The 21032-nt window shown below is 35.8% G+C and overlaps 1 protein-coding gene and 1 pseudogene across 1 annotated transcript; both read left to right on the forward strand.

Annotated features, from left to right (window-relative positions):
* The first annotated feature begins 6486 nt into the window (after positions 1-6486).
* On the forward strand, positions 6487-7431 carry LOC138837448 (olfactory receptor 6C75-like). The gene has a single exon (XM_070036264.1). It carries the CDS (start codon positions 6487-6489, stop codon positions 7429-7431), a length of 945 nt encoding a protein of 314 aa, XP_069892365.1.
* Positions 7432-16159: 8728 nt separating this feature from the next.
* On the forward strand, positions 16160-17181 carry LOC138838285 (olfactory receptor 6C75-like; annotated as a pseudogene).
* Positions 17182-21032: the final 3851 nt, after the last annotated feature.

Here is a 21032-nt window from a genome sequence, read left to right on the forward strand (position 1 = left end):
TGCCAGACCTTAATGAGTCAGTTAACAAATCAGAGTAGTTAGGAATATGATCCACTCTAGGACCACCTGTAATGCAGTAGACAGGAACTAGCTTAATCATCCAATTTTTTCCTTTTCCATGCTAAACACATGGCTGCACTTCTTTCTGCCATTTGTAGACCCTCTAATAATATTTTTTCTCTTCTTACTGTTCAACCACTGCTTGATAAGACTTCTTTCAGATTTCATTCAAAGATGTATATCCACATTCACTACTAAGAAACCATTAGTGCTGCCTTCTCCCAGACTGGATGATATTTCTGCCTCTAGCCTTAAGGTCTATGTCCCTTGTCAGCCGGAAGTAGTAAAAAAAAAAAAGTTTTCTTTGTCCCTTTATATAAACAAAAGGCTGGAATGTAGGGTCTGGCCTGGCTGGGAATACATAACTTAAGCATACCAGTGCTTGCATAAGAAACAAAACTCTGTGTTTTTAGAAACTACATGACCTGATGCAAATGTCGGCCTCACACATTGATAACAACTTAATTGTTACAGTCTTGTCCCATTACTATAAAACCTGATTGAGCTTTGACCATGCTGCTGCACTCTCCTTTTGGAGTCAGCCTGGCAGATTGGCTCTCCCAAATAAACTCATTTCTGTGCAAAAGACCTGCAAGACAGAAGAATTTCACAGAGGAAATGATTGATGGTTCTGGATGCACAGAGCACAACCTGGAGTCCTAAGAACAAAGGAGGAAGGATAATTAAGAATCCAGTTTGGGGGGGGGGGAGGATGTGAAGCGTAAACAAAGGAAGAGGCTACAATGCTTGATAAGAAATGTACTCATTATCTTGCCCATTTAATTGTAACCCCTCTGTACAGTATTTTCACAATAAAAAAAAAAAAAAAGAATCCAGTTAGCCAAGAGCTGAAAACCAGCTGGTGGCACACCTTGCTGTTTATGTTGACTAGGATGTCACAGGGGTTTGCAGATGGCCATGTAGCACTCATAGGACATAGGAGCCAGAAGATAAAACTCAGTGAAGCCTAATAGGAAAAAAGAAGAGTTGAGTTGCACAACCATTGTAGGAGATTGTTTTGACCCCAGTGACAATGCTGGCCAAGAAGCATGGGATGCCAACTGTGGTGAATGCAATTTCTAAGGAGAAATTTTGAAGGAATACATAGGAGTCTTGGGGTGGGAGGAGGAGGGAGTGGTCCAGCAGTGTGAGCAGGATGATGACAAAGTTCCCCATCAGCCCCAAGATATAATTGACCAAGAGAAACAGGAAAACCACAATTTGTAGCTGAGGGTCATCTGTCAGTCCCAGCAAAATGAACACGATCTCCTCTGATTTGTCCCTTATTTCTCTCCTGTTTTAACAAAACTACAGAAAATTTAAAAAAAGTATAACATTTACCAAAAGACATTTCTTCCCTTTCAATCATACAAACTGTCATATGCAGAAAGGTACCAATATACAAATATTTGCACAAATCAGAGTTCAGCATTACAAACATATGTTCTGTTTCATCAATATCTTTAAGTAACAGCAGAAATTTTTCACATATTCAGAATAGAACCAGTCTTCCCAATGTATAGGAGGCATATTGGTCATTTGAAATGTAGGCCTTCAATTTTGTTAGCTGTCATCTCTGACCCATATTTCAATTCTTTTTTTTTCCTCAAATTCTTTATTGTGATTAAGTGATTACATAATTTCCCAAATTTCACAGTATTGTGGGATAGTGATGCTTAGTTAAAGTCACAAACACATTCCAACTTTCATGGGGCAAATTGTCTATCCTGGTCTATAACATTTATGAGTTCTATGAGCTTTCAATACAGTTATTTCTTCCACATTGGGTGATATGTACATTTGTTTTGTTTTGCATAGCGTCAGCTGTTCCCTCTTTCCCACTCGTTCCCTCCCTCCCATCACTGCAATTGAGTTGCTTAGTTCGTTTTGATCAATTTCCAGTGCAGTTGATGGGTCCCGCGTTGTGTGGTTTTCCCTGATTCCCTCTAGTTCTGTGTCCTCATCCTGGTTTCCCTCCAGTGTGCACATATATACCATGCATGTGATCAGCAGCATGGGGTTATTTAGCAGTGAATTGACCAGATGAGTGGAAGTCCTTTGTTTCTTAAGCCTTGTTAACTTTGCCATTGCATCTTATGTTTTGGATTCAACATCCACTTATCAGGTTGACCATGTGCCATTTGTCTCTTTGCTCTTGGCTTACCTCACTCAACAAGATTTCTTCTAGCTCCATCTATTTCCCTGCAAATACCATTATTTTGTCTTTTTAATGGCTGCATAATATTCTATCTTGTATAGATACCACAATTTTTGGATCCATTCATCTGTGGTGGGACAACTGGGTTGTTTCCATGTCCTGGCTATTGTGAACAGTGCTGCAATAAACATGGAGGTGCATGTGTCCTTGTGTACTGGTTCCTATTGTTCAGGATAGATGCCTAGAAGTGGTCATCTTTCAATTCTTTGAAACCAAATAGCCTAATTTATTTTTTTTTAATTTTTTTTATTGTAAAGATACTATACAGAGGGTTACAGTTAAATGAGTGAGGTAATGAGTACACTTCCACTTCCTCTTGAACATTGTTACCCCCTCCATTGTTTTCCCCCTACCATCCCCTCCCCCTAATTTATTTTTTAAATTACTGAATTTAGGTAATATTTTAAGTAAGTTGTCACTGGTAGCAAAAACGTTACAGAAAATGATTTTATTCTCAGAAAACATTAAAAAAAAGAAAAGTAAGGATACTTCTGTCAATATTGAAAACTTGACAGAAAGCAAACTTTTTAATAAATGTACATGAAGTGGTTTAAGTGGGTGTCCACATGGATAAATTCATTATAAAATTAAGGAGAAATGAGAAAATAATACAAATTTTTTGAGGATATCTCTTTGTCAAACTTGCTTCTAAAGCATTCCTAATTTCCCTAAAAGAAACAACACTTCCCTTGGAAATATCACTTACTCATAGTTTTACTCTATTTCCACTTGAAGACTACACGTTTCTATTATTTCCATTCTTCAGTCTTTTTTTTCTTTTTTTTAAGAGAAAGGTATTTATTTATTTATTTATTTTTGTGAAAATACTGTACAGAGGGGTTACAATTACATGGGCAAGATAATGAGTACATTTCTTATCAAGCATTGTGGCTTCCTCCTTTGTTTCCCCTTCCTATCCTTCCAGTCCCCTTGGGTCTACTGTAAATAGAACAGATAAATTATGGCTAGCAGGAATATCACCGTGTCTGCACAGAAGAGCATATCATCCATCAGGTGGGAAAGAAATTACAGTAGGGTTCACTTCATGTAACTTGTTTCATTGCAAGTGTCAAGATAGTACTTCGTGGAGTGAGTCGCCTAGGTAGGGAAACTTGGAACCTTAGAACTTCATCTTTATCTGGATTCATGTACACAAATGAGTTGATACCTGTCCTTCTTGTAACCAGCACAAAGCCTTTCTTTAAATTGTCTTTTGCTATCAATATTTGGATATTTTCTTACAATGATAAGGTGACAGAGAGGAATGGATTGTTAAACTCTGAAAAATCCCAAAGATCTTACATTTATATCAATTAATAAACCATGGGCAATGACATGGACTCTCATATTTACCAAAAGAGTAAGAATTATTTAAGGAAGATAAGTTTTCCTGTATTTGTGTTTTTACTTACGTGATTTCAATTACATATGTTATGTACAAATAAAAGCAAGCAACACAACTTTGATAAATTATACTAATAGGAAAAAAATCAAATACCAAAAGCCAATGTCTTCATACATTTTTCTCCATTATACAATAAATATTTTGTGATTTATAAGAAAAAGGGATTTTTTTATGTTCTTGTCTAGATACTATAATCAATTGAAGGAAACCAAGGAATCCTTTTTGTTAAACACTCAAGAAAATTTATTGCATGTACTTAGTATTGTTTAATGAGAGTTTTACATACAAGTGAATATTAATACCCATCATATGAAAGAAAAAGGACAAAACTTTGCATGCTACCTGAGAGAGGATTGTGAGATGATAGTGGAATGTGAGAATTTATCCCTCCCTGAAATTTTGTACAAAAAAATGTTTGTGTAAAAATATTCACCTACAAAACCAGCTGGTTAATCCTTAGACAGTGTTATTCCCTCTAATAGAAAGGAAAAGTTAGACATAAATAATTTGGATATGAAATATGTATTGAAACTAATATACAGGTTAGGATAGCCAAAGCTTTTAACCAACTTTAAAAGCAACAACTAAAACATTTTTTTGTATAATGTGAAGAGTGGTTAGTATTTTTTAATAAAATACTGGGACAATGAAATATCTTCCTTCAGAGCTTACCTTCAATGTTGAATGTTTGTTATCATCATCCATCAAAAGAATCAAAAATATTTGGAAGACTTATTTTAGGATTTTGAGAAAAAAGGTAAGAAGGAGCATTTGCAATGTGAAAAACTAAAATTACAGATGGGCATTGAAGTCTAAGATGTGTGAGACAGGAGGACCAATTGACAAAGGCTAGAAAAGGAGTTTTGTACATCATTTCAAGTAAGTATGGTTTCATGATAGATTGGTGGTTTATGAAAATGATTCCAGAAGACTATTCTTTTCATGTTACAAGAGGCTTTTCTCATGAAGGTTAATTTTTTTGGAGTTAAAACAATGGGTTTAGTCTGGAACACCTCCCATTTGTTAGTCATGTCAACATAGATTGTCAGTATCTCTTTACTTTGGACTACTGAGTTGTTTTAGTGGGTTATAAATGTTTGAATAGATGAAGAGAAATACATGTTTTTTAAAACAGAGAAGTTTTTAAATGAACCAGAAATAAAAATAAATAAAATTCAGTCTATGTTATGTACTGGGAACAAGTTTTCAATTGTTGTATTTTAACATAGTTGGTGACTATGTTGAAAGAGTCAGAAGAATACCAAAATTCAGGAGAATATAATGAAGAAAATATTTTAAAAATTAATATATGAGGGTAAAGCTGGGAATGGGCAGAGAAAGAAAGCCACTGTATGGAGAGACAGTTTTCATTACCAGACAGGTGTAATTTGAATCTCTCTGTATATCACCTTTATAATAACAATAAAGTAAGTCAGGCACTGGTAGCTCACATCACCTCTCAGGAGGCTAAGATCTGAAGAGCACAGTCAAAGCCAGCTGGCAGGAAAGGCTGTGAGACCCTTACCTCCAATTAACCACCAGAAATCTGGAAGTGACATTGTGCCTCAAGTAGTAGAATGCTAGTTTTGAAAGAAAAAGCTCAGGCACAGGGCCCAGACCCTGAGTTCAACACCCAAGGCTGACATAAATATACATAAATTAATAATAAAGTACATTTTAAAAATTAATATATGATATTATGAACAATAGATTTTTTAAAACTTTGGTTTTGTATACAACAAAATAATCTCTATCTAAAGTCAAAAAGTAACAATAATTTTTAAAGCATATATTTTTAGTTAACTTTTGAAATTATATATACTTACTGTCTCAATTATCTTAGTTTTAGTTTTATATTTGTTTGATTTTGTGCCCTACTAGAGCATTCTTTGCTCAAAGATTACAAACTACCGCTTAATCCACAGTTACATTTCTTGCTGTTTGCTGGTTGATCAAAAATAATATCTAAATTATATGAAGAGAAGGAAGCCAGTCCCAAAGAAAAAAAGGTCACATAATCTCCCTCATTTGTAAGAACTGGAATATGTATATGATATTCTTAACAGGGACTTAGCTTTATGTAACTCATGTTTTGCATAATAGATACTTCATGCCTTACCTATGTAACTGTAACCATCCAGTACATCACCTTTCCAATTAAAAAAAAAAAATGTCTAACAGACTTCTCAGCTTTGTTCCCTTCAAACTGCAATCCTCACACCTGAGTCTCCAAAGATTATAGACCACTGACTCTTGACTTATAAATATGAACTTCATAGTTCACATTGGGTCATTAAACCTAATTATCTTACTAACTACAAGTTTTAAACCATTGAAAATATTGGGAATATAAAAATTATTGTAAAAAGGTCATAGGGTGCTGGATGCTAGATGTTACCTCAAGCCTCTTATCCTAGCTACTTACAAAACTGAGATCTGAAGGTCACAGCACAAAGATTCTTATCTCCAAGTAACCACAAACATAGCTGGAAGTGAAGCTGTAGATCAGATGGTAGAGTGCTAGCCTTAAACAAAGGAATCTCAAGGAAAGCACTCGGACCTGAGTTCAATACCCAAGACCAGACAATAAAAGAAAAATGTGTAATATTACTTATATGTGTGTATATATTTACACAAACAAAACTGACACCTTTGTTGTTATTATAACATGAATAAATATATAAGACATTACACTAAGTAAAATGAACCAAAAACACTCAACATTTGCTTAACTGAAATATTTTTCTCCTTTCTTCAACTCTTCACAGCAAGAATAAAGAGATGCCTTCATAAAGAGGAAATTATGAGAAATTCTACAGCAATCACCAATTTTATTCTCCTTGGATTGACAAACAACCCTCAGTGGCAGGTTGTGCTTTTCCTGTTTCTCCTTGTCACCTACATGCTCAGTGTGGCAGGGAACCTGACCATCATCATGCTCACCCTCTCAGATCCCCAGCTGAAGACCCCCATGTATTTCCTTCTTCAGAGCTTATCATTCCTAGAAATAGCATTCACATCAGCCTCCACTCCCAGATTCCTCATCACCATCACAACAGGAGACAGAAGCATTTCTTACAACAATTGTATGGCCCAGCTATTTTTTGTCATCTTCTTGGGAGTGACAGAATTTTACCTTCTTACTGCCATGTCTTATGATCGCTATGTGGCCATCTGCAAACCCCTCCATTACACAACCATCATGAGCAGCAAGGTCTGTATGCTTCTGGTCTTTAGTTGCTGGCTTGCTGGATTCCTCATTGTCTTTCCTCCAGTTATACTTCTGAGGCAATTAGATTTTTGTGCCTCCAATGTAATTGATCATTTTCTCTGTGACTTTTCTCCACTTCTGCAGCTTTCTTGCACAAACACACACTTTCTAGAACTCATGGTGTTCTCTTTAGCTGTGATAACACTCATGGTCACCTTGACACTAGTAATTCTCTCCTATACAAACATCATCCAGACAATTCTAAGAATTCCTTCTACAAGCCAAAGGAAGAAAGCCTTCTCCACTTGCTCCTCCCATATGATTGTTGTGTCCCTCTCTTATGGTAGCTGCATCTTCATGTACATTAAGCCTTCAGCAAGGGAGAGGGTGACTTTGAGCAAAGGAGTAGCTGTGCTCAACACCTCTGTGGCTCCTCTCCTGAACCCCTTCATCTACACACTACGCAATCAGCAAGTGAAGCAAGCCTTCAAGAGCTTGGTCCGCAGGGTGGTCTTTTCTACAAGTAAAGGAATGTGATTCTGTGAAATGTGGAGCCACAGAGACATAAGTTAAGAAAAACTACTAATATATATATTTTTTGGTCCTGTCATGGGGCCTGAACTCTGGGCCTGGGCGCTGTCCCTCAGCTCTTCAGCTCAAGGCTAGCGCTCTACCCCTTGAGCCACAGCACCACTTCCAGCTTTTTCCTTTTGGCTTATGTGGTGCTGAGGAATCGAACCCAGGGCCTTAAGCATGCAAGGCAAGCGCTCTATCACTGAGCCACCTTCCCCTCCCCACTACTGAAATTATTTCTAAACATCTCATTTACCTCCTTTAGTTAGACATGTGGGTAGCTCCAACACCTCTTTCAGTTAAACTCTAGGTTTTCACTTTTCTAACTTGCACTAAAAATGTTTGCTCTTTCAATGTTAATGAGAAGTTTTTATATATCCATAATCTGTATTGTTTAGCTTATCAAGACAGATCATCTGTTCATCCATTAAATGGAGATTGGTTCAGAACTACTAAATTTACTAAAAGCTGCTATCTAAAAAAAACTTACATTATTTGGAATACATAAAGATGTGTCATAACATCCCTCTAAACTCTTCTCATGACTAAGAAAACACGTTCAAATCATTATTAAAATATCTCCTTGAATTATCACTAAAATCAACTGAACATGTGTAGAAAAGTTAAAAAGAAATTTTGCTGTGAAGTATATTATTTTTGTTGTTTGAATTATAACATATTGATTTTAGTATTTTTTCTCTAAGAGAAAAACAGTGTAAGTATATGTTATAGAAAAGAAATGAAACTGACCCTCTATTTTCTTCTCTGGAGTTATTTACTAAAATAGATTATTAGCTGAATTTTTCTGATACTCCTACATCAAAGGAAATTATGGTCTCAAAATAAATTTGTATCCTGACTGATGTTCAAACACTTTTGCTGGTACAATTTTTTTTATCCTCCTAATGATGTGAAGGTACAAGAATGAATAGTGAATGGAGTGATATTAATCTTTGTATATACTTTCTGTTTTTAACTTCATTTTATTGTCAAGTTGATGAACAGAAGGGTTACAGTTACACACGTAAGGTAGTAAGTACATTTTTGTAGAACTTCTTACTCCACCCTCATTTTTCTCCCATTTTCCTTTCGCCCACTCCCTTCCTAAGTTGTACAGCTCATTTCCAACATACCATCTTGTAAGTATCATTGTTGCATTGGTTCCCTCTTTGTCCCTTGTTTTATTGTCCCCCTTCCCTTTTTATATACTTTTTTGGAAACAGTGATGTCTGATTTACTGATGCTTTCATTCCCCTCTAAGAGTAAGCCTGTAATACTTTTTCACCTTTCCTTTGTCTTTCCTTTTGTCACAGAACATTTTAATCTCCTCACTCCTATTGAAGAGAATAACTCTTGGGCATCATTGAGAACTATAAACCTGTGTCAAACATGTTTCTTATAGTCAATGAGTACATCAGCACGAATGTATCCTTTTTTAAAAATCAGTTTTAAGAAGTGCTCCAATGGCTCAAGCCTGTAATCCTAGTTATTAAGATGGCTGAGATCTGAGGTTTATAAAACCAACTTAATCAGGAAAGCCTGTGAGACAATTATCTACAGTTAGCTACCAAGAAAGCCAGAGGTAGAGCTGTGGCTCAAGTAGTAGAGCACCAGCCTTGAGCACAAAAGCATAGGAAGAGTGCCCAGGCCCTGACTTCATTGACCAGGACTGTGGCACACACACACACACACACACACACACACACACACACACACACACACACACACACACACACACACACACACACACACGAAAATCCATTTTCTTGAGACAGTGCCATGAGTTCAACAGAACACGTAATTTGACTCTTTTCTTCATTATCAGCTTGATGTGATACAGAGGATGGAGGGAAGAGCTCTATATACTTTTGAAATATCAAAAAGAAGTACATCTTCTCGTCAACAACTGTGTCCAGCAATCAACTCCTTCTTACCACATGATTATGTAGAATTTCTTGCAGTTTGACGAGATTCTAATCTATTGTTGCTACAAAACGAAATGCAAGGTTCACTGTATTTAGCTATAACTTCTCTACTGAGAGTAATCTGTAAAGGAATCAAATATTGTAGGTTTCATTTTATAGGATTCTACCAAGTAAGCAGAAATGTACAATCATTACTCTGCCACAGAATATTCTAATGCAATGTAAATGTGTATGCCATATACACAGAATGAAAGAGCATAGAAAGCTGATCTTACTTTGTTTAATTACTTTGTTATTTGGGGGCTTGAAATCAAATCCTCCTCCTTGCAAGGCAGCTATTCTACTTCTTGAGCCATCAACTCACTCTTCAGGGGTTTATGTGGGAGTTTGTTTGTTTCTTTGTTTTGGTAGGGCTATTTTTCAGATGAAGTTTCCCATATTTTGACCCAGCAGTTCAAATTGTCTTGTTTGTGCTTCCCATGTAGCATTTCATTATAGTTAATCATACAATATGAACAAATCCATTGTAAAATTTTTTAAATATTTAAAAATGAAAATTTAGCAGAAGTTAGACAGTGGAGACATTACAAGCCATAACTCTCGAAAGAGAGAAATGTAAACAAATATGAAGACACATGAAGTGAATGGAAGTACCTACTTTATGGATATAATAATTCTGTATCTACCTCCTGTGGTTATTTCAGTGAATTCCATTGTTGGCAAGTAGCCTCTTAAAATACCCTGGGTGTGAATTATCTCCTCCTGAGAGTTTGTCACTTCATTAAATTGCATGCTGCAATACAGAGTGATCTCTCCCAGTTCTCATGTATTTTTCACCATACCTGGTACATAAAGAAAGGAAAATATATTAATTGAATATATCTGTCATAGTTAAGATTTCTGGTTAGCAGCAATCTATCAATGGCCAATTCTTTGGAAGTCAAACCTTGCACACAAATTTTTGATTGAGTATGGATTTGATTATTCTAATCCTGGAGTTAGTTGTTCAAGGGTTAAAGTATTTTTATGACCTTAGGTACAATATTATTTTCAAGTATTATAAAATATATAAGCATCCTTATCTAATGTTCATGATTGTCTTCCTTCTAATTGGATAGAACTTACATTTTTCCCTTTGTTACCTGCTGTTTCTATTTAAAGTGACTCTTTGACTCAGGATAGTTTTCCCTGGCACCTTCCTGGGTCTTCCATCCATACTCTATAGTCCAGAAATGTATAATTCAGGAAATGATCAATGACTCCCACCAGGACCTTAACCACTCCAATCCAGCCCCACCTGCTGACTGGTTATTCTTAACCAGTCCAGCATACTCTCCGTTACTGAGTTGTCAGACATTAATCAGTCAATGAATGAGAGTAGTTAGGAACATGATCCACTCTAGGACCACCTATAATGTAGGAGACAGGAGCTAGCTTAATCACCCCATTTTTTCCTGGCTGTGCTTCCTTCTGCCATCTGTAGGCCCTTTAATAATATTTTTTCTCTTCTTACTGTTCAACCATTGCTTGATAAGACTTCTTTCAGATTTCATCCAAAGATATATACCCACATTCACTACTAAGGAACCATTACTGCTGTCTTCTCCCAGACTGGATGATATCTCTGCCTTCTAGCCTTAAGGTCTATGTCCCTAGCAAGCCAGAAGTAGCCAAAGAAAAGATTTCTTTGTCCCTTTATAGAAACAAAAGGCTGGCATGTAGGGTCTGGCTTGGATGGGAATACATAACTTAAGCAAGGTATTCCTACCAGTGCTTGCATAAGAAACAAAACTCTGTGTTTTTAGAATCTACATGACCTGATGCAAATGTCAGCCTCACACATTGATGACAAGTTAATTGCTATAGTCATGTCCCATTACTATAAAACCTGATTGAGCTTTGACCATGCTGCTGCACTCTCCTTTTGGAGTCAGCCTGGCAGATTGGTTCTCCGAAATAAACTCATTTCTGTGCAAGAGACTTGCAGAACAGAAGAGGAAGTGATTGATGGTTCTGGATGCACAGAACAACACCTGGAGTCCTAAGAGCAAAGGAGGAAGGATAATTAAGAATCCAGTTAGCCAGGAGCTGAAAACCAGCTGGTGGCACACCTTGCTGTCAGGTTGACTAGGATGTCACAGGGATTTACAGACGGCCACGTAGCACTCATAGGACATAGGAGCCAGAAGGTAAAAGTCAGTGAAGCCTAATAAGAGAAAAAGAAGAGTTGAGTTACACAACCATTGTAGAAGATTGTTTTGACCCCAGTGACAATGCTGGTCAAGAAGCATGGGATGCCAACTGTGGTGAATGCAATTTCTAAGGAGAAATTTTGAAGGAATATATGGGAGCCTTGGGCAGGGGGGTCCAGCAGTGTGAGCAGGATGATGACAAAGTTCCCCATCAGCCCCAAGATGTAACTGACCAAGAGAAACAGAAAAACCACAATTTGTAGCTGAAGGTCATCTGTCAGTCCCAGCAAAATGAACACGATCTCCTCTGATTCGTCCCTTATTTCTCTCCTGTTTTAACAAAACTACAGAAAATAAAAAAATAGTATCATATTTAACAAAAGACATTTCTTCCCTTTCAATCATGCAAACTATCATATGCAGAAAGGTATAATATACAAGTATTTGCAAAAATCTGAGTTCAGCATCACAAACATATGTTCTGTTTCATCAATATCTTTACATACATGCAGAGAATTTCACATATCCAGAATAGAACCAGTCTTCTCAATGTATAGGAGGCATATTGGTCATTTGAAATGTAGGCCTTCAATTTTGTTAGTGGTTGTCTCTGACCCGTCTTTTAATTCTTTTTTTTCCTCAAATTCTTTATTGTGATTAAGTGATTACACAATTTCCCAAATTGCACAGTATTGTGGTATAGTGATGCTTAGTTAAAGTCACAAACTCATTCTAACTTTCATGGGGCAAATTGTCTATCGTGGTCTATAACATTTATGAGTTCTATGAGCTTTCAATACAGTTATTTCTTCCACATTAGTGATATGTGCATTTCTTTTGTTTTGCATAGCGTCAGCTGTTCCCTCTTTCCCACTCGTTCCCTCCCTCCCATCACTGCAATTGAGTTGCTTAGTTCATTTTGATCAATGTCCAGTGCATTTGATGTGTCCCACTGTTGTATGGTTTTCCCTGATTCCCTCTAGTTCTGTATACCCCTCCTGGTTTCCCTCCAGTGTGCACAAATATACCATATATGTGATCAGCAGCATGGGGTTATTTAGCAATGATTCGACCAGATGAGTGGAAGTTCTTTGTTTCTTAAGCCTTGTTAACTTCACCATTTCATCTTATGTTTTGGATTTAACATCCACTTATCAGGGAGACCATGCACCGTTTGTCTCTTTGCTTTTGGCTTACCTTGCTCAACATGATTTCTTCTAGCTCCATCCATTTCCCTGCAAATGCCATCATTTTGTCCTTTTAAAGCAGCATAATATTCCATTGTGTATAGATACCACAATTTTTGGATCTATTCATCTGTGGTGGGACATCTGGGTTGTTTCCTTATCCTGACTATTGTGAACAGTGTGTTGCAATGAACATGAAGGTGCATGTGTCCTTGTGTACTGGTTCCTGTTGTTCAGGATAGATGCCTAGAAGTGGTCATCTTTCAATTCTTTGAAACCAAATAGCCTAATTTTTTTTTTAATTACTGAAGTTAGGTAATATTTTAAGTAAATTGTCACTGGTAAAAAAAACGTTACAGAAAATGACTTTATTTTCAGCAAACATTAAAAGAAGAAATGTAAGGATACTTCTGTCAATATTGAAAACACCGGAAGCAAACTTTAAAAAAAATGTACATGAAGTTGTTTGAGTGTCCACATGGATGAATTCATTATAAAATTAAGGAGAAATGAGAAAATAATCCAACTTTTTTGAGGGCGATTCTGTCAAACTTGCTTCTAAAGCATTCCTAATTTCCCTAAAAGAAACAACACTTCCCTTGGAAGTATCACTTATTCATAGTTTTACTCTATTTCCATTTGAAGACTACACATTTCTGTTATTTCCATTCTTCAGTCTTTTTCAATGATTATGGCAAGGTAAATCTTTCCATGTCTTTGCTCTAATATTAGCCCACTATCACCTCATTTATTCTAAATTGAATTCTGATCTGGGATATTGTTTAACACTTAATACACTGAGAACACCCATCTCCATGATGTCTCTTGTTTATTCATTCAACCAGTTCCCCTGGGTCTACTCTAAATGGAACAGATAAATTATGGCTAGCAGGAATATCACCGTGTCTACACAGAAGAGCATATCATCCATCAGCTGGGAAAGCAATCACAGTAGGGTTCACTTCATGTAATGTGTCATTGCAAGTGTCAAGATAGTACTTTGTGCAGTGGCATAGGTAGGGAAAGTTGGAACCGTAGAACTTCATCTTTATTTGGATTCTTGTATAGAAATGAGTTGATACCTGTCCTTCTTGTAAACAGCACAAAGCCTTTCTTTAAATTGTCTTTTGCTATCAATATTTGGATATTTGCTTACAAATATAAGATGACAGAGAGGAATGGATTGTTATACTCTGAAAAAATATCCCAAAGATCTTACGCTTATATTAATTAATAAACCATGGGCAATGACATGGGCTGTCATATTTACAAAAAGAGTAAGAATTATTTATGGAATATAGTTTTACTTTATTTCTACTTTTACTCAAGTAATTTCAATTACATATTTTATGTACAAGTAAAAGCAAGCAGAACAATCTTTATGAATTATATAAATGGAAAAAAATTCAATTACTGAAAGCCAATACCTTCATATACTTTTCCCCATTATAACATAAATATTTTGTTATTTACAGGACTGCAAATGTTTTCATGTTCTTCTTGTGTGTATAAAACTAAAATGCAGATGGGCATTGAAGTGTAAGGTGGGTGAGACAGAAGGATCATGTCAAGTCTACCTCCAGATACAAGAGTAAATTTAAGTTCTTTCATGTAAGTATGGCTTTATATATCAAAGCTCAGGCCATGGAAGACTGGTGGTCAATGAAAATGATTCAAGAAGAGCATGCTCACAATGTTACAAAAGGCCTTTCTTATGAAGAGTCAACTTTACTGGAGTTAAAAGAATGGTTATTCTGGAATACCTCCCAGCTATTAGATATCTCAACATAGATTGTCAGAACCTCTATACTCAGGACCACTGAGTTGTTTTAATGGGTTGTAAAAGTTTGAACACAAGCAGAGAAAAACATTTTTTTAAAGTAGATAACTTTTTTTAATGAAGCAGAAATGAAAATCTTAAAAGCTCAGTCTGTGCTATGTACTGTGTTATACAGTTGTTATAACTTGAAGTTTACATTTCTTCTCAAATTTTCAGGGACTATGTTGAAATATTCAGAAGACCTTTATACCAAAATGCAAGAGAATATAATGAAGAAAATATTTTAAAATTGATATATGAGAGTGAGGCTGGGAGACAGTAAGACAAGGAAATGCACTGTATGAAAGGAAATGTTCTCATTACCTGACCTATGTAATTGCAACCCTTCTGTACATCACCTGCATGATAACAGCAAAGTAAGTCAGGCACTGGTAGCTCATACCACTTCCCCTGGAGGCTGAGATCTGAGGATCACAGTTCAAAGCCAGATAGGCAGCAAAGTCTGAGAGATTCTTATCTCCAATTAACCACCAGAAATCTGAAAGTGGTGCTATGGCTTAAAGTAGTAGAGTGCTAGCTTTGAAAGAAAAAGCTCACGGACAGGCCCCAGGCCCTGAGTTCAAGACCCAAGAGACAAAAACTGAATAAATAAACATTAAAGTAAATTTTAAAAGATTAATATGTGATGGTATAACAATTCATTTTTTAAACTCTTCTTTTTGTATACAACAAAATAATCTCTCTCAAAACCCAAAAAGTAACAATAAATTGAAAGTTGCATGTTTTAGCTAATATTTGATATTATATACTTACTGTCTCAATTATCTTTTAATCTCAGTTTTACATTTGTTTGATTTTGTGCCACACGGGTTCTTTCTTTGCTCAAAGATCACAAGTGAACACAGCCCCATTTCTTACTTTTTTCTAGATTTTTAGAAATAAGAATCTCATAGACTTGTCAGCTTGGTTCCTGTCAAACTGCAATCGTCACATTTCAGCCTCCTAAGATTATAATCCACTTATTTTTGACTTATAAATATCTTTTGATATACTTATGTACTAAGATGATTAATATAAGTAATCAAATTATTGTATTCTAAATGTCAGCATACAATATGAAACTATGAACTATAAACCTCATAATTCACAACACATCACTAGACTTATTTGTCTTGTTCACTACAAGTTTTTATCAATTAGAAATAATAAGATATATAAATTTTTCATAACATGAACATATTGTGCTGGATGCTGGTTGGTACCTTAGGCCTCTTATCCTAGCTACTCAGGAAGCTGAGAAGGGAGGCTGACTATTTAAAGACTCTTATCTCTAAGTAACCACAAAAAGCCACAAATGGAGTTGTGGCTCAAGTGCTAGAGAACTAGCCTTGAGAAAAGTGACTGATAGGATGAGCAACCAGAACTGAGTTCAAGATCAAGACCAGGAACACAGTATTAAAAAAAAAAGATCATAATGTATAATGTTACTTATCTGTGTGTATCTATTTACATGAATAAAAGCGGCATTTTGTTGTTATTGATGTTATAGCATGAATTAATATAGAAGATAATACACTAAGTAAAATGAACCAAAAATACACTAAAAGTATGCTTAACTTAAATACTTTCTTATCTCTTCAACTCTTCATAGCAAGAATAAAGAGGTGCCTTCATAAAGAGAAAATTATGAGAAATTCCCAGCAGTAACTGAGTTCATTCTTCTTGGATTGACAGATGAACCACAGTGGCAGGTTGTGCTTTTCCTATTTCTCCTTGTCACCTACATGCTCAGTGTGGCAGGGAACCTGACCATCATCATGCTCACCCTCTCAGATCCCCATCTAAAGACCCCCATGTATTTCCTCCTTCAGAGCTTATCATTCCTAGAAATAGCATTCACATCAGCCTCCACTCCCAGATTCCTCATCACCATCACAACAGGAGACAGAAGAATTTCTTACAACGATTGTATGGCCCAGCTATTTTTTGTCATCTTCTTGGGAGCAACAGAATTTTACCTTCTTACTGCCATGTCCTATGATCGCTATGTGGCCATCTGCAAACCCCTCCATTACACAACCATCATGAGCAGCAAGGTCTGTGTGCTTCTGGTCTTTAGTTGCTGGCTTGCTGGATTCCTCATTGTCTTTCCCCCAGTCATCCTTCTGAGACAATTAGATTTTTGTGCCTCCAATGTAATTGATCATTTTTTCTGTGACTTTTTTCCACTTCTGCAGCTTTCTTGCACAAGTACGCACTTGTTAGAACTCATGGCATTCTGTTTAGCTGTGCTAACACTCATGGGCACCTTGACACTAGTAATTCTCTCCTATACAAACATCATCCAGACAATTCTAAGAATTCCTTCTACAAGCCAAAGGAAGAAAGCCTTCTCCACTTGCTCCTCCCATATGATTGTTGTGTCCCTCTCTTATGGTAGCTGCATCTTCATGTACATTAAGCCTTCAGCAACGGAGAGAGTGACTTTGAGCAAAGGAATAGCTATGCTCTATACCTCTGTGGCTACTTTCCTGAACCCTTTCATCTACACACTACGCAATCAGCAAGTGAAGCAAGCCTTCAAGAGCTTGGTCCACAGGGTGGTCTTTTCTACAAGTAAAAGAATGTGATCCTGTGAAATGGGGAGCACTAGACCCACAGCTGAAGGTACTAAAATTATTTTTAAGCATTTTAATTTCCTCCTTCAGTTAGACATGGGGGTAGTCTCAACACCTCTTTTTGGTTAAATTCAGCCTTTAACCTTTTAACGTATATTAAGTGTTTTCTCTTCTACCCTGTAAGTAAATTTTTTATTCCATAATCTGTATTGTTTCTCTTATCAAGACAGATCATCTGTTTATCCATTACATGGAGATTGACATGAATTAGGAAGTTTGTTAAAAAAAAAACTGCAATGGAAAACAATCTTTTTTATTTGGAATTCATAAAGATGAGTCATAATATCTCTATAAATTCTTCTTGTGACTAAGAAAATACGTTGAAAGCTAAATTCATTATTAAAATACATGCTTGAATTTATTAAAAAATGAAATAAAAATGTGTGGACAGGTTAAAAAGAAATTTAAATGAAATTTCATTTTGAAATATATTTTTTTCTTTTTTGATTTAATTTTCTTGACAAGGTGATGTACAGAGGAGTTACATTTACATACATAAGGTAGTGAGTACATTTCTTGTCAATCATTGTTACCCTTTCCCTCATTTGTCTCCTAATTTCCTTCTTCCCCAATTCCCCCCAAGTTAAGTTTCATTTCAAACATGTTGCCTTATGAGTATCACTGTTGAATTGGTTCACCCTTTGTCCTAATTCAGTTTAATATATATACAATACACAGGGTACCAACATCAAATACAGTGACAACAAGGGATAAACCATAGGGGGAAAAAAGAAAAAACAACATAAAAAATAAAGAAATTCACATAGTACATTAAAAAAAACAACAACAAAGAAAAACCTCTTGTTTCCCTATCTGGGAGTTCATTTCACATAGCATTATCTAATATGGTCATATATACATACCGGTTGTATTGTGATCCTCTTCTAGAATATCCTAGACACATACTAATTATTACAAATGAGGGAAAACATGGAGCCTATGTTTCCTTGTGTATAGCTTAATTCACATAATATTATTTTTTTCCAATGTTTTCTATTTCCTAACAAATGGAGTGATGTCATTCTTTCTGATGGAAGCATAGAATTCCATTGTATGTATGTACACCACATTTTCTTGAACTTTTCATCTACTGAGGGGCATCTGAGTTGGCTTTGTATTTTAGCTATGGTAAATAATGCTGCGATAAACATAATTATGCTGGTAGCTTTAGTATAGCCTTGCTTGTGATCATTTGGGTAAATGTCCAAAAGTGAGATTGCTGGGTCATAAGGGAGCTCTTTGTGTAGTCTTTTGAGGAACCTCCATACTGCTTTCCAAAGTGATTAAACAAGTTTACACTCCCACCAACAGTGCAGTAAGGTTCCCTTCTGTCCACATCCCCTCCAGCATCTGTTGTTATTAGAGTTCTTGATTATAGCCATTCTAACTGGGGTGAAGTGGAATCTCAGTGTTGTTTTGATTTGCATTTCTTTCATGCCAAAGATGTTGAGCATTTTTTCATGTGTCGATTGGCCATTCTTATTTCCTCTTCAGAGAAGTTTCTCTTTAAGTTTTTAGCCCACTTATTAATGGGGTGGTTGTTTCATTGGGGACATGTTTTTTTGGATTTAATTTTTGAGTTCTACATATATTTTAAATCCATTTTGAAAAACATTGTTTTTGTCATTTGAATTTATCCTGCACTGATATTAGTATTTTTCCCTAGGGGGAAAAAATGTAAGTAGTGTTGCATAGAAGAAATGAAATTGATTTTCTATTGTCCTCTCTGGGTTTATTTCCTAAAATTGATTATTAACAGATTTTTTTTCATGTTCCTCATAATCCTATTTTCAAGGACCAGGACTGGCATACAACTCTCTCTCTCTCTCTTACTCTCTCTCTTTCTCTCTCTCTCACTCTCTCTCTCTCTCTCTCTCTCTCTCTCTCTCTCTCTCTCTCTCTCTCTCTCTCTCTCTCTTTCTCTCTCTCTGACACACACACACAAATCAGCTTTCTTAGGTCAGTAGCAATAAGCTTCACACAATAAGTGACTTGATTTGTTTCCTTGATTATGATCTTGATATGATACACAGGATTATAGGAAGAGCACTATGTATTTTTAAAGTACAAAATGGAAGTACATTTTCTCATAGGCAATGGTGTCCACCACTCAACTATTTCTTACCATAAGGATTACATAGAATTTCTTGCAGTTTGACCAAATAGATTCTAATATATTGTTACCACAAAACAAAAATTAAATGTTTATTTGCTTTAATGATTAATTATCTAAAGAGGACAATATGTAAAGAAATTAACATTGAAAATTTTATTTTATAAGATTCTACCAGGTAAATGCAAAGGTGAAAATAAATTACTATGCCATAAAATTTTTAATATAAAGTAAATATGTGCACGGTATAAATAGATAACACCAAAAGAAAGAGAATAGAGAGTTGATCCTCTTATTTTGTTTTATTCTTTGGCACTTAAGGAGTGTGAAATCAGGTCCTTTCCCTTGCTAGTGGCTTAAGCCACCAACTCACTCTTCTGGGGTTTTGTTGGTGGTGGTTGGTTGGTTGGTTTTGGTAGGGCTATTTTTCAGAAGAGGTTTCCACATTTTGAGCAGCAGGTCAAACTGTTGTGTTGTTGTTTCCCATGTAGCTGATGTGACAAGAACTCTACACTATAGACAGCATTTTTGTTGTTGAGTTTTATATGTATTTAATCATACAATATGCACAAATCCATGGTACAAAAAATTGTTAAAAATGTACTGGAATGACATGGCACCACTCTCAATAGAGAGAAATATAAACAAATATGAAGTACTTGGAAGTAAATGAAGTAAATGGAAGCATCTACTGCATCAATACAACAATTCTATCACCATCTCCTGCTACTATTTCAGTAAACTCAAGTGTTGACGAGTAGTTTGTCTCTTCATTAATTTGCATGCTGCCATAGAGTGAATTCTCTCTGTTTTCAACTATTATTCACCAAATGTGGTACATATAGTAAGGAATATATGTGTTATTGACTATTTCTGTCATCATTAAGACTTCTGATTAGTCTATCAATGGTTAATACTTTGAAAGTCAAGCCTTACACATAGATTTTTTGACTGGGTATGGGTTTGATGATTTTAACCCCAGACTTAGTTGTTCATGGGTTAATCTATTTATGATCTTAAATGCAATGTTATTTTTAAATATTACAAAATGATAAAGTTTTTAATGCAAATCAAGGTTGCATGAACAATACATCTAATCCTGGTTGGATGTTATCTTTTTATTTTTTATTTTTATTTTTTATTGTGAAAATACTGTACAGAGGGGTTACAATTATATGGGCAAGATAATTAGTACATTTCTTATCAAGCATTGTAGCCTCCTCCGTTGTTTCCCCTTTCCATACCTTCCCAGCCTCCCACCCGCCCCCCCCCCACCCAATCCTCCCCGTGGGAGCCCCCCCCAAAGTTGTAAAGTTATCTTTTTTAAAGGGTCATGAAAAATTACATATATTCATGTTCACATTGTATTGTTTCAAAAAATACTTTTCAGAATAAGGACAGCTGAAGATTAGTTTGTAATATAATCCCAAGAAATGGTGGACAACATACTAGTCATTACTATTTTAAGTAATAAGTTCTAATTTCACGAAAGTCCTAACTCTCAATACTAATGGACTTATTGCTCCAATTAAGTGCCATAGACTGTCTAGTTGGATCTAAAAGCAAGATCCTTCTATCTGCTGCCTATAAGAGACACACTTTGCCAACAAAATCAAACATATTCTGAAAGTAAAAGGCTGGAATAAAATCTTCCAAGCAAATGGCCCCAATAAACAGGCAGGAGTAGCAA

This window comes from Dipodomys merriami, unplaced genomic scaffold (genome assembly GCF_024711535.1).
Source record: "Dipodomys merriami isolate MVZ:Mamm:240054 unplaced genomic scaffold, mDipMer1.0.p SCAF_10, whole genome shotgun sequence".
NCBI classification, from domain to species: Eukaryota; Metazoa; Chordata; class Mammalia; order Rodentia; family Heteromyidae; genus Dipodomys; species Dipodomys merriami.

Bases quoted from the DNA above. Each gene is read 5' to 3' on its own strand.
- LOC138837448 (XM_070036264.1), top strand. From the start codon at position 6,487: ATGAGAAATTCTACAGCAATCACCAATTTTATTCTCCTTGGATTGACA.